We start from the raw sequence: 16,839 nt of genomic DNA, 5'->3' as shown, positions 1-16,839 counted from the left end.
GCTATTTTATGACTGTCCATGTATCGGGGGAATGAGAGGTTAATAGAGGTGGACAAGAGATAAGCTGGGTTGTTTTTTGTTTTTTTTTTAAAAAACGTGTTACAAATGGTGATCCACACAATCTCTGAGCCCGTCTTGAGTGTAGTTAAACTCTAGCAGATCCTATTGTCCTATAACATTGCACACAGGAAAAAATAGCATAGTGCCCTTTATCTTGTTCCTATGATTCTTTACTATTGTGCTTTTCCTTTCCACATGTAGTTTCAGAAGATGGAACCCTGCAGAGAAACCTCCCAGCTTCTATTTATTTTACAAGCTGGAAAACTGCCAGTGTTTGAATTTGATGGTGGCAAACATTCCAACCTAGTGACCAATAAATCTCCCTCCTCCTGCTAATTACACAGTGCTTGGTTCACTGGCTTTCCTGCCACCTGATTGGACAGCCTCTACATTCCATTCCCAGTGACTCACCTTATGCTGGGCAAGCTGCATCTTAATTTTGTCTGGATCATTTGCAATTTCAAGCTCTGCATCCAGAGTCTTTTCTGAATCATCCAGCCATTCAGTAAGTTTGTTCCAGGCTTCATGGAACTGTGGAAAAGGAAGATTTTCAATTACATACATTGATAGGCATAGATTATGCATTCAAAACATTCAACGCACATTTAGCTTTGAAAAATATGAAGGGTTGCATTCAGTTAGGTTTCACTTAGAGTGTATGCACTGAAATTAATGGGTCTGAGTCAGTCATGTCTACTAATTTAAACGGGGAGGGTGCAGGGTAGGCGAGGACGGGAAGTCAAGTTGCATTGGCAGAACTCATGGTGCTGGCTTCCACTGGCGCAACAACTTCGTTGAATCAGGCCTACAATATTAAAAGCCAGGCAATCCAGACTGGACTCACACAAATAAATGTTGGACCAAAGGACTATTTCCCTTTTAGAGTGATGCAAATTATTTGGAATTTCTCTGGGATTGCTCAGTCAGCAGAGTATAAGACTCTTAATTTCAGGGTCATGGGTTCAAGTCCCATGCTGGGAAAATCCAAGACTCCCAACTTCTATTGACACAGTGACATATCTACTTGACCAGGAGTGGCCCTTTCTGGCCCGAGGGCCACTCTGAGGGTTGCTGAACCCTTCAAGGGCCACATACGCTCAATACAAATGCAAATAACATGCTGCCACCCATGCACCCACCACATGTAGAAACATACACTATACATACACACACATACATACACACAACATAAGGTAAAGGTAAAGGGACCCCTGACCATTAGGTCCAGTCATGGCCGACTCTGGGGTTGCGGCGCTCATCTCGCTTTATTGGCCGAGGGAGCCGGCATACAGCTTCCGGGTCATGTGGCCAGCATGACTAAGCCACTTCTGGCGAACCAGAGCAGCACACGGAAACGCCGTTTACCTTCCCACCGGAGCGGTACCTATTTATCTACTTGCATACCTAGAGGTCAATAAAACATGCATACTGTTTTTCTGCCAACATTGGTGCTGGACTAGGAAGAGGGGATCCTTTCCTCCTAGCCCAGGGCTGGAATGAGAACAAAAGGCCCCCAGTTACCCTGCCAATGTGCCTCTTCTCCTTTTGACAAGGAAACATTGAAAGCAGGACCTGGAGCTCAGGAAACAGAAGGAAGTGGTTCTGTTTCTGTTTCTTGAGTTCAGTGTCCTATGTCTGGCATCACAGCAGAAGGAGAAGAGGCACCTTTGCTAATAAGTGAAGGAAGAGGTCCCAAATTTTCTGGGGGCAAGTAAGTTACCTGACATAGCCTCATGGGTCCCATGTGATCCATGAGTTTGCCACTCTTTCCTTAGACACACTATCTTGTTGGGATGATTCACACATATGATAAAGTGCTGTTGTGAGGGTACTGCAATCATGCAGAGACAGTACTTCCTTATTTTTTATATGGGATGTTGTTTTGTTTAAAAATACCCCACATGACAATTGCAGCCCACATGAAAAAATAACACACACAATCAAAAGTTTGAGTTGCCTGCCTCATGTAGCCATCTCTCTGTCCCACCCAAATATGGGCTCTGATTTTCATCCACCTCCTCTACACATACAAAAAACCCTGAAATGACAGTCATATCCCTTTGATAATGAGCCTTAGCCTAAGTTCAAACTACAAAAATGTTGGGAAGGCTAGAAGCACCCATGTAGAGAGGTTGCACTTTGTTTCAGAAAATGGTGGATTAATGAAGGTGATTGTGAAAAATAAAATAAGGATGAACTTCCCATGCAAAACACGAACACTGCTAATAAACATCTGCATCCATCTACCACTCTGTTGCTTGGTTGGAAAGTAAAGATTCTACTTTCACTTTTGGTGTCGGGCCTGAAGAAAAAGCTATTCTGGCTCCCACTATTTGCCAAACCTGTTGAACTAATATTCCAGTTTCCTTTAGATGACTTAAAGTCATCACACTGTTCATTTAAACATGGGTTTAGTTACAGCAAGGTTACGCTCAAATTGTTATGGAAGACTTGCCACATTACCTGCTTGGCACGCTTCCTTGCATCATCCAAAGCTCTTCCTCTTTCCACTAAGCGCTGAACTACTTTTTCCCATCTACTCTGGACACTGATCAGCAGATTTTTAATGAGGACAACATCCTGTTTCTGGCTGAAGTATTTCAAATGTGTTCCAGTTTTGTCCAGCTCAATAATCTGGTCACGGTGGGCATTCACTTCATTGGCAAAGACCTTGTGAAAGAAAGAAAAAAGATAATATTTGAAAAGCTTCAGAGTCTTCTAGCATGCAGATATATACCTGAGAAGTGATGGTGTTATGCACTGCTTTATGGGTCAGAGACACTATAAAATGTCACTTTAAAAAACTGTAAAATGTCTTTGGATTCATTAATACAAGCCAGCAAGCCTGTGGGTCCAAGAAATGGGAAGAAGAAAGTTGCACATCTGTTGTTGTTTCTGTACATACCTTGTGTTCATCAATTTGAAATAAGACAGTATCCAAGATAAGACTTGGCCGAGAAGCTACTGTCAAGGTTTGCTCAGCTTGAGTAAGCCAGTTGATGAAGTCCTGCAGTGAGTTGTGGAACTCCATTGCCAAATTGAGAGCTTCTTCCAGTTTGATCTGTAAGAACACACCATAAATTAGCAGCAGTGGACAGTTTATACTAGAAACTATATAAACTTTATAGAGAAATAAACCAAATCATGTCTGAATGTAATTTGGAAGAAGGCCACTGTTGTCCTGTTGCCTACACCGCCCCGCCCCCAGTTTAATACTGGTATGCTCTGAATATTTAAACAACACACAAGGAAAGATATTTCTAAAAATATTTCAGCAGAAACTGACAAAACAGAGAACCTACAAGGACTGAGCAGGCAGAAGAGCATCCAATGCCACATACAGATTCCTGCCATTCAGTGCTAAATGATGAGCCTTACAAATATTCAGGCAGTAATCCAGGAACATCATTTCAGCTTTGATTCTGCTTGCATGAAAAGGGGATGATATGCGGTTGCATTGCATGAAGGATTAGGAAGATAAAGTTGGGAATTTGCACTATGGAGACTATCCTTTTTTGCACAACGCAGGTCTAGTTCAGACAACTTTGGGGTTGGTAAGTCTTTGTGCAGAACGGAAGCTACCCCCCTCTCTTCCACCGTACAGATTATTGCTGTTTCAGATGTTATGAGAGTGAGTGTTAAGCTCCTGTCCTCCCCACTATGGCACAGTCAGAAGGAGAAACTCAGGAGGTTTCATTTTTATTTATTTATTAACTAGAACCTTTCATAGCATCCAAACTCATGTGTTTAATCTTAACTATGGCTTGCCGAAATGGGGGGGGGGGGGGAAATCAAGCCATAGTTTAAGAAGCTGTCTTGTTTATGCAGTTTATGGTTCAGATGCAGCGCGAAACACTGGTTTATCCAAAATGGAAGTGGAAGCTTTCGATCTTGCCCTCGGGGAGGGGAGGAGAGGGGAGTGAAGAAGGACTCAGCTAGATTGTATATGCGATATAACAGTGTCCTACCAGATGGCGCTGTGGAGTCCCGTTTTTCTCTACCTGTTTCCCCTGTTTAAATTTACAACGCATTTAACTGAAACACTTCTTTAATGTGTCTAGAGGCTAGTCTAGCTGCAACTTAAGTTTTGAGGCTAGCTGCGACTTATCCTCCAATGCTAAATAATGGTTTAGTGATACAATGTGAACTGGGCCCCTTTCTCATACAGGTGAAGAATATAATGTGTTGGGTGTCAACATGGTTTGTCTACAATATCATACGTAACCATACTGACTACCCAAGGTTTTGCTGGCCCAGGCCATCTAATACAATTGAAACAATCCTTTAAATTTACATTATGTGAGAATGCAAATACTCCTTTTTCCAAGAATGGCTTCATTTGTTTGTTTAATCATTTCTGTTTCTTATGAACACATTTGTATTTCAGCTGTTTCAAGATGTAATTTATAGTCTGGCTCAGAGTAAACTGTTTATCTATGTTTGGAGTATTTTTTTTTATATTTTTTTTACAAAAGAATGTCCACCCCCATGGAAACCCATAGCTATGAGTAAGATGCTTATCCAGGAATATGAGGTCGCCTCCCAGAGGGTACGAGAGAGGCCTCATCACTTAAAACTTTTAAGAACTGCTATGTTCAAATGCCAGCAATAAAATTAAAGCATCAGTTCCAAGCTGACAGGATGATGGACTGGGTGGCTAGAAAGGATTTATTCATTCCTTAGGTCTGCGACCTATAGACTACAATAGGAGGTGTTTTCATTTACAAACATTGGTCTGCTGCCATGTAATTTATTGATCAGCTTTTCCAGATGAATCATGGTGTGTGACATCATTTACAGGTTTAATTGCATGGATCCCTAGCGCCTACTAAAAGGAAAATTCTGTATTTGCAATATTCTAATATTAAGACACATTTCAGAGAATTTCCCCATGTTCAATATGCAACATACTTTTCTTTCACTCAGCTTTGTTTCCACCGATTCCCATTTCTCTTTAAGATTATTTATGTCCTGCTCAACATTTGTTTCAATAGTCTCTAGGCATCTTGCAAGCATCTGTAGGCCCTTTTGCATCAGACACTTGTATGTTTCTTCTTTAGCTTCAAAGGCAGCACAGAGTTCCTAAGCAAAGAGGGAAAGTATTGCAAATCGTTAATGCATAAACATTTATTCGAAAATGTTACCCCCTTAAAAGTTTCACATATTACTTTAAACATGCTAGCTATATTTTGGGGAGTTAATGTGAGTTGAACAAAGGAGGTGCCACTGTGCATTTCCAGACCTGGGCAGTCTGCAGCCCACAACTAATTTCCAGGGGCATGGATATGCCACTTCTCCCTTCCCTCTCCAGGTTCAAAAGAGAGGCTAAAACAAGGGCTGTTCAGAACACAAGAAACAGCCCAGTAAAATCTGATTTATTACTTTGTGTGTGTGACAGTCATAAGCTTTGGCCTGTGCCCTTAAATTTCTGCGTGAAATGAACCATCTTACCAGGCCATGGTGATCAAAGCTGATTGAAAACAAAGGCATAACCACAAAAGATTGTGAAGCTGCATACAGAAAAACCCACCAGCTATACTTTGCATCTCTGCCAAATATGTACTTATCGTCTAAGTTAGCTTTTCTAAGAAATATACACCAAGGCTGGGGTGCAAAGAAAGGCAGTTTGTGTGCCTTGTTTGCCTGGGGCTGGCTGTTCTATTTAAAAGCGGTTTCATTTAAAAAGGAAGTAGAAAAGCTCTCTCCCACACGTGAGTGTCATTTCTTTACAGTCCAGATCTTGGTTGCAATGCTGCACATGCTTGCAGCACCACTGAATGATAACCTAAATCTGAACCTAGTTGCAATTAAGAACTTAATCTTATATTCTAAGTACAAGAGGGCAGGGAACTGTTAATGAGGTTTTGGCTCTGAACTACTTCATTCAGACACTGAAAAGAAGAATACCGTTGTGCTGTCTGGTAACTTATAGTACAGTCTTTGCCTCTGTGTACTGGTAACATGAGTTGTATTGATGAGGCAGGAAATAATAAATGGAGAATGTTCTGCAATCATTGGCTAGCTTTTTAAAAAATGTCCTAACAAAAGCTAAGGAACAATAGAATAAGCTCTCAAATTTGAGACTGCAAGTAAATTCAAAAACAATCTGGTTTAAAGATGAGGATATACAGAAAAGGAAAAAAGAAAAAACTCAACTGTCTGAGCAGTTCTCAGCATTATTTTACAGGGAAGAGAAAGACTTTAAGGGTATTCTTGATGACTCTAGTACTCAGCTAAACTTTATAGCTGAGTAACAGAGTCATCAAGAATACCCTTAAAGTCTTTTTCTTCCCCGTAAAATAATGCTGAGAACTGCTCAGACATACACATGTACTGCTCAATCAGTTTTGCTACTTAGTAAATTACCAAAAAAAGAGAGAGTGTTCTCATTAAACCTTATTTCACTTTGCAAATATTTCACTACTAACGGCCACAAAAGTTTAGCTTCCAAATTGGGACCATCTGCAATATTGAGATCCTTACCATATGGATATTAAGCTGTTCTCTTGCAGTCTCTGGTAAACCACCAACTGGTTTCGATGCCAAAAGCTGACGCTCCGTTTCTGTCAGCCATTGTTGCAGATCTTCAACTTCACCATGGAAACCTTGGGCCTAAGTGATACATCACCACAGCATTTCAGAGCATATTTCAATAACCTAACATGCTACATCAGCTAAGGGGTTGTAAATGTTGAGCCTATGAAATCAGACTTAAGGGGGGGGGGGGCTCTAAAAAGAAATGCTACTAAACCAGAGATATCCTCTGGAGTAAAAACTGCAAATTGTTGTCTGTATAATGAAACAGGGTAAAATGTGAAAGAAAGAAGGAAAGAAGGAAGGAAGGAAGGAAGGAAGGAAGGAAGGAAGGACCCACAAACATTTCATCAATTGTATTAAACTTTTAATGGAGATATATAGATGTGGGTGTTTGCTAATTATATTTTATATCTCAAATAATTCCAATTGGAATTGCATTTTAAAAAATCATCCATACAGTAAATACGACAGTAAATAAGACTGCAAATATTAATTACAGTACAGTTAGGCACAGACAGAGAAACACTGCTGTACAAATATGGGTACTTAAGCACACAAACTCAGGCTCAGTGATAGTTATGATCTATAGCTTGATACTTCAAATTATTGCTAGTTCTCCAAGGGCACAATCCAGCCAAAGCTATCCATTTCTGAGTCCTACAATTTCAATGACAGAAAAGCTAACTAACTGGGTTCCCAATTCTCCTGTGGAAATCAGTAGGACTGTAAAAGAACCTAACACTGGCTGAAATGTGCTCAAATATATTAGTTCGATGCAAGTTTATTTCCCTTTTGTTCAGTTTCTCATACACACCTGGATCAAAGCACTGTCCAGCTGCAGCTTCCTCTTTTCTGTTTTTTCCAAGACATTTTGCCACCGCTGATTCAGAAGTTCCAGCTTGCTTTGCAGATTGCTCGCTTCTTCAACAGCACTTGACTGAATAAGGTCATTTCCTGCTTTCTTGACTGTTTCCACAGTGGACTGGTGAGCCAAGACATCATTTTGCAGCACCTGCAGTTACAAACATGTCATGCCTCGCCGTATTTTAAAAACGCTAATTCCACTCAGTTGTACTAAAGTAGCAACATAATAATTTCAGTAAAAAAAACTTTGCGGGCTGTATTTAAGAATAGAACATACAGGATTCAGAGTCTGCCTAAGGGAATGCGACTATCATTAATAGTTTACAATTATCCCTGACCTAACAACATTATCTTTACTACCAAAAATCATGACATATTTTAGTGTGCTCTATTTGTAAAAGAAGCTATGACTAAATTTAGCGTTTTTTCTTTACTTTCATAACTGTTTATACTCTCCTAATAGGAAAGTATTTCTTACAACATTACTGTTATGGTTGATATAAAGGGAATCCAGACATGATAGCATCCCATTAACTTAACTAAGAGGCATGGGCATTCACAAGAATTATTTTTTGGGTTAGGCCAATCAAATGCTTCTGGGAAATGCACAAATAGGACCTGAGCACAAGAACACTCCCAATCTCCTGTGCTTTCCAGCAACTGGTATTCAGAAGCACCGATGAGTCCAATTGTGCAGGCATATTGTTCATGTTTAGTAGCAATCGATAGCCCTCTTCTCCATGCATTTTTTTCTAATTCTATTTGGTTGTCAGCCAACAATGAAGGTGCGGGAGCAGCCTAATTTCTCCCCATGTAGTAGAATACTGTCCGCATATTTCGACTCTTATTATGCTCTTCCTATTATCCTATTCATTATAGAAACCTGCTATTCAAAAAAATGAAAGCTCTGAGTTTGAGGATTATGGTTCAGTCAAGAGAGGGGTGCAACTGCCTGTCCCCATGGATAGCTCCTCCTATTTAGGACCTCTAAGGATGGCTAAGTGGCCAAAGCATGGGGAGTGCATCAAGGCTCAAAGTATATGGGTTCAGGGGTGTTATGTAACATTCTGCTAATTTCTTCATGAAGTTATGCCAAGCTATCCAAATCTTCCTATATGCTGAACCCTGTGAGAGTGGACATTGCATCTCAGGGATGGCTGCCAAATCAAGAGAAACATTTTTAGGGAGTTTGAAGAAAGTGGTATTTAAGCCAATGGACGAATAAAGAGAATTTGCCATATGAAAATAGCGGAAATGGATGTTTGTTGCAGGAATCGTTAAGTGGATTGATCCTATGTGTAACATTCAGATTTGGGGTAAGAGAAACGAAATTATATCACCGTAACGCTCTTCATAGTGCAGGAAAGGGAAACTTACAGTGTATGATGTGATTTAGTGAAGTGAGAACTATGTTTGAATACACTCTCACATCTGTGTTACAAGTCAAACATAGAAAAAGATTTATTATTCATTGTTTTAAATAAATGTCCATCAATTCGAAAAAGTCAAACTTTTATTACAGAAACAGGTGCCACTTTTTCTCCCCTCCACTCTTTTAGGACAATGGCAACTGCTTGCCAAGTTCCTGAATTTTTTGATGATCAAAGAGGAAGTACTCTCTAGCATGGAAGACTTAAATGAGCAGGAAGTACCTAAGAGTGAGAGCTGAACCCTTTCTGTACCGCAATTCATTTATTAAGCCACGACAGGTATGTGATGCTTTGCCAAGAATACGTTTTTTTTAACCAATGAGATGTTCTGAACCATCCATGACTGGGAAACGTAAAGAAGGGAGGAAAAAGCAATATCTATATGTTAGCAATTATGTTTTGTAATACAAATTTATCTTTGGGCTTGCATCCTTTGAAATCATGATTTGGTGATGTACGAAAATGCTCTTTGCAAACGTTGCCATAAAAAGGATCCAGATATATCTAAAGCAGTGAATCTCAGAATTCTCGGTTACGTACATGATGTTTGGCCAGCTCAATTTCAATAGCCTTGGGGTCACCACCCACAGGTTTCTGTTCATTCAGCAGGTCCTCTGTATGGGTGAGCCATGCGAGCAACTCATCCAGGGCATGTTGGAACTGCCCCAAAGCCAACAAAGCGCCTTCCAGCTTATGCTGTAAAAAAAAAAGGGGGGGGGGGAATGGATGGAATTATTACTTTATGTTAAGGCCACAAGTGATTTAAAATGTCCTTAGTTGCATCAAGCCTCAAATGAATGATTGCAATAAGGCAACAGTGGTCAGTGAGGAGGTGCGTCACCATGCACCTGGCCTCCTGGCAGTGGAGTTGCTTCCAACTATTGAGAGGTGAGGCAGCGAGCAGTTTGACACTGTGCAGGTTGAACAGCGGAGCGTATCTAGCGCTCCCACCAACATGTACACCCAACTCTCAACCTCCCTACCACCTTCTCCTGCACCCTCCTGGTGAGCAGCAGCGACTCCACCCCCAGGATGCCAGAGGCAAAGCGCCGCCCCCTCCCCCTTGTCACCAACTGCTCCTGGAATAAGAGATGCCATCTAAATTTTATGTAATGCGCTTTAATGCAGCAACATTATCTGAAAACAATTCTAGACAGGGGACACAAAGTTAAAAGTTCTTTTGCAATTATTTATTTTTAGAAATCCATCCCAGGGTGAGCTGTAATATAAAAGGCATCATTTTATCATCCAAGGAACTTGGATAGTTAGTTAAAGAGACAGAGTTGCTCAACACCAACCAGTGAGCTACGTGTTTGGGTCAAAATTTGAAAATGGAGCTCCACCATCGAAACTCAACAATCTCTCCCCATGTACCTCATATGTCTGATGTAATATTGTGGTGTAGCAACTTACAATAAACCACTGACCCTAAACACACTGGGATATGTCCTCCTGCCATCTGCTTGGGGCAGGACTAGCATATTTTTTGCTAATGCACTTTGGTGAACCCATAGAAATAAATAAAAATAACTACAGTGTACAGCTTCTAGCTTCATAGCTACAACAACAACAGCCAGATTTGCAGGAAACATCTGCTGCCCGGAAGCTTATTGGAAACTGCTCCATGTGGCAGCTGTCTCCTTGGGTCAAATTGCTCTTCTGTAGTGGCTCAATTTGTGGATCGGAAGATTTTGACCATGCTACCCTAAAATATAGCCCAATTTAAAGTTTGCATTGCATTTCCATACCAGTGCAGAAAATCCCCTAAGCTCAGGGTTTCCAAACCCCTTTCCCTCCCATGACCACTAAAAAATGTTGATGGCCTTGGTGGGCCATTCCATGATTTTTCTGTCTGTTATAGCAACTGTAATGTAACGTGCTAGATGCTGTATGATTTTAGTGATTTTTTTTTGTTTTTGTTTTTTTGCTGTAGAGGTGGAAGGGACCCTGAGGGTCATCTAGTCCAACCTCCTGCAAATCAGGAATCTCAGCGAAAGCATCCATGACAGAGGGCCATCCAACCTCTGCTTAGAAACCTCCAAGGAAGGAGAGTCCACCACCTTCTGAGGGAGTCCGTTTCACTGTGGAACAGCTCTTACTGTCAGAAAGTTATTTCCAATGTATTGTATTCTGCTGTATTACAATTTGCATTCCAATCAATTCAAATTGTACTACACTAAAAATACAATGCAATATGTTAACTGAAAATAATAAATAAAAAACTGTTAAAAAGTAATATCAGTATTTGATGCCGACCTGCTATGGATTACCTGAATGAAAGGCCACAGTTTTGAGAACTTCTTCCCTAGCTCACGTAATAAACTTTGACACACAAGTGAGTTTCCACGTAGAAACTGTTGCTATTGAAATTTCAGAGCACGAGTGCCAGAGAACATGCATTTCATGGCAACATAAGGCAGAATATTACCCTTTCAGTTTCCATTTACCTGGCGGCTAACAATTTTATCCTCCAGACTTTCCCACAACAGCTTAAGTTCAGACAAGGGGTCTTGTACGGTGTGCTTATCACTCTCCTCTGTCACCTTCTTCAACAACAGCTCTGCTTGGTGGTTCAGCCGTTCCATTTCAATCTGCTGCTGATAGGCTTCTTTCTTAAATTGCTGTGGAAACCAAGGAAGACAATAGTCGACAATGAATATCACCCAGAGAAGAGTGCTTAGTAGGATGCTCTGTCCTTACTTCAAAATTGCCAAATAGGTCACACTGGATATATCTGCCCCTGGATTTCCAACAACTAAGGCATGTGTTTTCTCCAAATGAACACAGAAGGCACGCTTCACTCTTGCACCAGGAAAGAAAATGCACCCAGCATGCAAAAGCAGGAACTTCTAAAACAAATTTAAAAATCAGTTTGTGTGTGCGCGCACGTGCATGCAGTAGCAGCTGTTGCACCTGAGTGTGTGTTTCCTGTCTTCCCAATGCCATCCATTGCTGCTGCTTACCAAGAGGGACAGTAGCAGAGCCAAGGCAACAGGTGTGGGTACAGCAATGGGAGCATGAGACTGGGTCCACCACTGCTCCTGCGCCATGTCGAGCTCTTGTTGCATTCACCCTACCCCTCTTGGTAAGCAGCATGGCATTGGAAAGAGAGGTGAGAAACATAGCTTGTTGGCTGCGACAATGCACACACACACAGAGATCTTAATGTCTGCATTCATTGAGGGTTAGAATATAGCTTTACCTGTACAATGATATTTTGTGGTTCTCTCTTGTCCATTGTTATATTTACCTGGCTGTTGACCCAGTCTGCTCTGACATTAGTGTTGTTTTCTACAATTTTTGGTGGTGTTATTTCATGTTTTATTGGATTTATACTTTAAATTCTTTTAATTGTTTGACACTCCTGTGGTTATGGAGTAACTAATCAATGTAATAAATAAATTAGCTGAATCCAGAAGAGTCTACCCCTTTTATTTTTACATGAGTCACAGTTCTGGGCATGCATTTTCTTAATATCATTACATCTCTGAATTAGATGTAATTATAAATAAATGCAGAGATGTGGAAGAACGACACTTCAGCAACCAATCACCAATGTGAGAATGTGCTCGAGGCTTTAGCAACATTAGTTTCCCCACCAACTGCATGACTTATGGGATACACAGAATTTCTGTTGCTAGAGGAATGTTGCTAGCCTTAGAGGAAATGGCAACAGCCGTTCCAGGGGTCATATCCCGGTTTCCAAATGCACACAGAAGCATGGAGCTCAAGGCAGATAGCCATGTGGACATGTCCATGATACACCCTTATTCAAAATATCCCTACAGTGTTTGCAAAAAGCATGGAGGAAGAAAAACCACCCAACAGAGAATTTTTTTCATCTGATATTAATTTTGGTTGTGGAGAAGACAAACTCTATATCATGAGTTTTGAATGTCAGTGGTTGATGTTAACAAATGCTCTCTCTTTTGTCAAAAGGCATTTCTTCAGAGCTTTAAAAACATGCTTATTGAGAAGGCTGTTAAACCTGTTAAGTACAGGGACCCACAGACCAAAAACAGCTATGCAAAACCAGATGAGCCAGACAGAGAAGAGGAAGGGAATCCTTTGCACACCCGAAGCTTGTTGAAGATCCAAGGCAGAAGGATTCATCAATAACTTCTTTCTGCCATCAGCACACTCTGCAAGTCATTGGGCGGCCAGCCAACACTCTCTGAAGCCTCCCTGCTGTGACCCATTCACAAAATCCTATTCCCTATCCAGACTAACATCTTTTACCAAAGATACACACTGATTCAATAAGAGAAGTGAGAAATGTAGAAGGGCTTCCCCCTCACCCCTGTTACTGTATACCCCTGGGTCAAGGTGATGCATCACTATCACCACTCTGCCCTGTTTTGATGATCTCTTAATCCCCGCTTTCATTTTTACAAGTAATTTCTTAACCCTAATTTTCAATCTCCAACCCCTGCTGAGAGACAGGGCTTAAATATTGGCTGTTAAATTTCCTGTTTAATTTCCCAACATATTGAAGCCCTGCTTTGCACATACAATAACAGGGCTGGAGTGGATTCATCCAGTCTAATCCTGTGCCCTAAAACAGGATATCCTATACCATCTCTGCTTCCTGTGCAAAGCACACAGCAGCATCCAGGTATTATGAAAAGAATGAGTCATATTTCCATTCCAAATATTGCTTTTAGAGTTGGCTGGGGATTTTGCTTTATAGTCCAGTGGGCTGCGGTGGAAATGAAGAGATCTATGAATGTTTAGGACTAATCCGTGGTATGAAGAATGACAGGCTTTGCAGGAACTTGTGCACATTCTAAAAGGGAAGCTGGGTGTCATAAAAGTAATTGATGCAGTGATGAAAAAATAACTGCTCTTGAAAAAAATCCACAATTAACTCGGAGAGGAAACTGATGTCATATTACTTTCAGACTCAGAAAGGCTGCAGATTTTTAAACAACATGCCCATACGAAAATAATTTACTTTTTGTTACAGACTGAATGCAAAGTGATTTGGAACACTAACACTAACAGAAAGATGTACATCCATAAGAAGCTACTGTTTCATACCTTCATTTCTTCTGTCTGTTGTTTTACTGTTTCTAGGTCTGTTCCAACTGGTGACATTGCAGCTAATTTACTGCCAGCGATATCCACCCAGTCAAATATGGCCTGTAAACATATTTAATAAGAATAAGAGAATCAGGTAAAATAGTAGTCCAAGTAATGCTATAGCATAGTCTCATAGTAGGTGCAACATAATAATAATTGATCTGTGAATGCCACTAAGTACTGTATATTTGCTACTGAATAAAATTGTAAGTATTACAGGCAACAACTGTTTCATGCTTGCCCAATATGTGCATAACTGTGAACATGTGCATCACCACAACCTGGAAATGGTCTGAAAGGGGGGGGGCAGAGGCATAATGGGGCAGAATGGGCTTATGCACACTCCACTGATGTGCATGGCGGTCATGAACATAACCCCCCCACAAAACAGTTGTTGCCTGTTCAAAGCATTTAGAATTTTCTGCTGGGTTTTTCCACTGTGACAACTTTTTGTGCACTTCTCCATTTTTGAATATAAGAGCTGTCAAATATTTTTATCCTCAGAAAACCTACAATTGGGGCATCAATGGAGAATCTTGTGGCATCTTAAGAACTAACCAAATTATTGTCACGTATTTGTTGCAATCCTCTAATACCTACCTGCGAATAAGTTTCATTGGGTCATGCCTAGAATTGAACTGTTAGTCTTTAAAGTGCCACAAATCTCTTTGTTGTTTTTGAGATAACAGATATTGTGATCTGGCTATCCTTCTGGAATGTATGAGTCAAATCATTTATTAAAATTCTCAAGATATCTGAAGGTCTTTAGAGGAAGCTCAGAGGGTGATATTCAAACACTCTTCCGGTGCCATATCTATGACTCAAGATGGGTAAAAATGCAGCAGAGGGAGCCAGATTTTCATAACATTCAAGGACATTTCATAACATTGGATAGCAAAGGCCACTTCGCTCCCCATTAATGAGGTGTGAACTACTACCAGGGATCATGCATCAGCTATGCCTGAGCAGTTGTGTTCACACTTCACCTCCAACTTGGCAGCAGGTATTCCATTTAAGAGCATGCATACATGTGCATGTCAATATATCAAAGAGCACCTCTCCCACCCCGATAAAATCTAGGAACTAGCCTGCTTAGTTCCATTTGGTGGGAAAGATCCACATCTTTTTGGAGTGCGCACTGCTTCTTCAAGTGTCTTCCAGACATAATGTCATACTGGAGACAATGCAGGAGAAAGACTAAGAAACTGGTGGCTTTTAGGTTAGGAATTTAAGCCAAGTAATGAAAGCTGAAATGTAGAAATAAGCACGTTGCTGGGACCCTCTGGTCAAAGACAGTCTTTTTTTAAAAAACAAAAAACAAAAACCAAAGTCTGAAAAGTAATTGGGCATAATGTTACAGTGTTGTCCTGCCTCTTAACATTTTACCATGGTCCAACGTGCAATGCAGTTTCTAATGCAGAGATGGGGAACCCTTTTTCCAGACTGTAGTCCACAATAGTGAGCAAGCCCAGAGGCAAAGTGGCAACTAATCTACAGTTTACCTTCATATAGCAGGCTTGATTCTACACACACTTACACACTCAACTCCATACTCTCATCCAGGTTACTAAGAGGCACTATCAGAGTTCAAGAACACAATCCAGCCAGGCAAAAACACTCAAAGTGGGTATAAAGTAAGGTTGACTGTGACCTGGGGTGAATGCAAAGGGCCAGGCAGAGAGGGCTGGAGGGCTGCTTTGGTCTCCCCCGCCCAGGCATGAGGGTCCTCATCCTTGTTCCAACAGGTAGTTAGTTATTCTATCTTTACAAGCAATGCATGTGATCCAAAGCAGTGAAACGGAACCTCATTTACAATTTACAAATGATCCAAAGATCTGCTGAGCAGATAAAATTTAGGAAGGCCAGTGATGAAATATGATAATTTTGGAATATGTGGGATGTTGCTCACTGAATAGAATCAAATCACCATCAGATAAGTTATGGATGGCAACATGAGAACAGGCCTTCTCTGCAGTGGCACCCCGTCGGTGGAATGCTCGCCCCAGGAAGGTTTGCTTGGCGCCTTCATTATACACATTTTAGGTGCCAGGCGGAAACGTTCCTTTTTAATCAGGCCTTTGGTTGATTTGATTAACATCCTATGCCCTTTTAAAATGTGGTTCTTTTGGGGGGGGGTTATTGGGTTGTTGTTTTTATTTTGATTATATATTTTGTGGTTTTATATTTTGACTTTGTTCTGTGAACTGCCCTGAGATCCAGAGGTATGGGGCGGTACATAAATTCTAACAACAACAACAAATCAATAGGAATATGTTCAGATTAAAACCTGGTTATAGGATCAGTTACAATCACATAGGTAAATGCTATAAAATTGACCTTCAAACCTTGTGATATGGAAAAGCTATCTTTATTGAAATAAGCAATTAGCAATCTTTCTAGAATTGATCTGTTGATCAAAAACTGACATATACATATTGTACAGTGGTGAGGAAAAAAAGAGATGTTAAAATTTTAGATAAACTACTTTTAACATTTCTGTTCCTAGCACTGTTTAACCACTTTTCTTTTAAAAAATGCGCTTGAAAAATCATCAGCTAATTTTAGCCCTCCTATTACACACCCAGTGTACCTGAACTATAACCTGAACCTTATCAATAGATGGTTAGGAAGCTAGCAGCCATAAAATGTGAAGATATTCAATTATAGACATGCTTCTATTGGAGACAAATTTCATGTCAACTACCATGACATATCAGCAAATTAAAATGTATAGAATCTACCAAGCGAATCTTTTGTCCAAACTACAAAGGACCTTGCCAAAAAAAGCTTAGCCCCCCCCCCTTTGGTTTGAATGTCACCATCTCACATTTTGTCTGAGCTAAATGTATCATAATGACCAAACTCT

The 16,839-nt window shown here is 40.5% G+C and overlaps 1 protein-coding gene across 35 annotated transcripts in view; it reads right to left on the bottom strand.

Moving 5' to 3' along the window:
- The window catches only part of DST (dystonin), a 301,155-nt gene that overhangs the window by 29,719 nt on the left and 254,597 nt on the right, over positions 1 to 16,839 (bottom strand). For all 35 annotated transcript variants that reach the window (XM_077926290.1, XM_077926284.1, XM_077926293.1 and 32 more), the window contains 9 exons: positions 13,932 to 14,033; positions 11,339 to 11,512; positions 9,432 to 9,587; positions 7,412 to 7,609; positions 6,544 to 6,672; positions 4,972 to 5,142; positions 2,966 to 3,121; positions 2,524 to 2,730; positions 472 to 591 (listed from right to left, as the gene is read on the bottom strand). In XM_077926290.1, the coding sequence (XP_077782416.1) occupies positions 472 to 591; positions 2,524 to 2,730; positions 2,966 to 3,121; positions 4,972 to 5,142; positions 6,544 to 6,672; positions 7,412 to 7,609; positions 9,432 to 9,587; positions 11,339 to 11,512; positions 13,932 to 14,033 (1,413 nt within the window). The remainder of the gene's footprint in view (positions 1 to 471; positions 592 to 2,523; positions 2,731 to 2,965; positions 3,122 to 4,971; positions 5,143 to 6,543; positions 6,673 to 7,411; positions 7,610 to 9,431; positions 9,588 to 11,338; positions 11,513 to 13,931; positions 14,034 to 16,839) is intronic.

The sequence above is a fragment of the Podarcis muralis genome, chromosome 3 (assembly GCF_964188315.1).
Source record: "Podarcis muralis chromosome 3, rPodMur119.hap1.1, whole genome shotgun sequence".
Lineage (NCBI taxonomy): Eukaryota > Metazoa > Chordata > Lepidosauria > Squamata > Lacertidae > Podarcis > Podarcis muralis.
The sequence above is the reverse complement of the archived record's forward strand: the minus strand, read 5'-3'. Positions and strand labels throughout refer to the sequence as shown.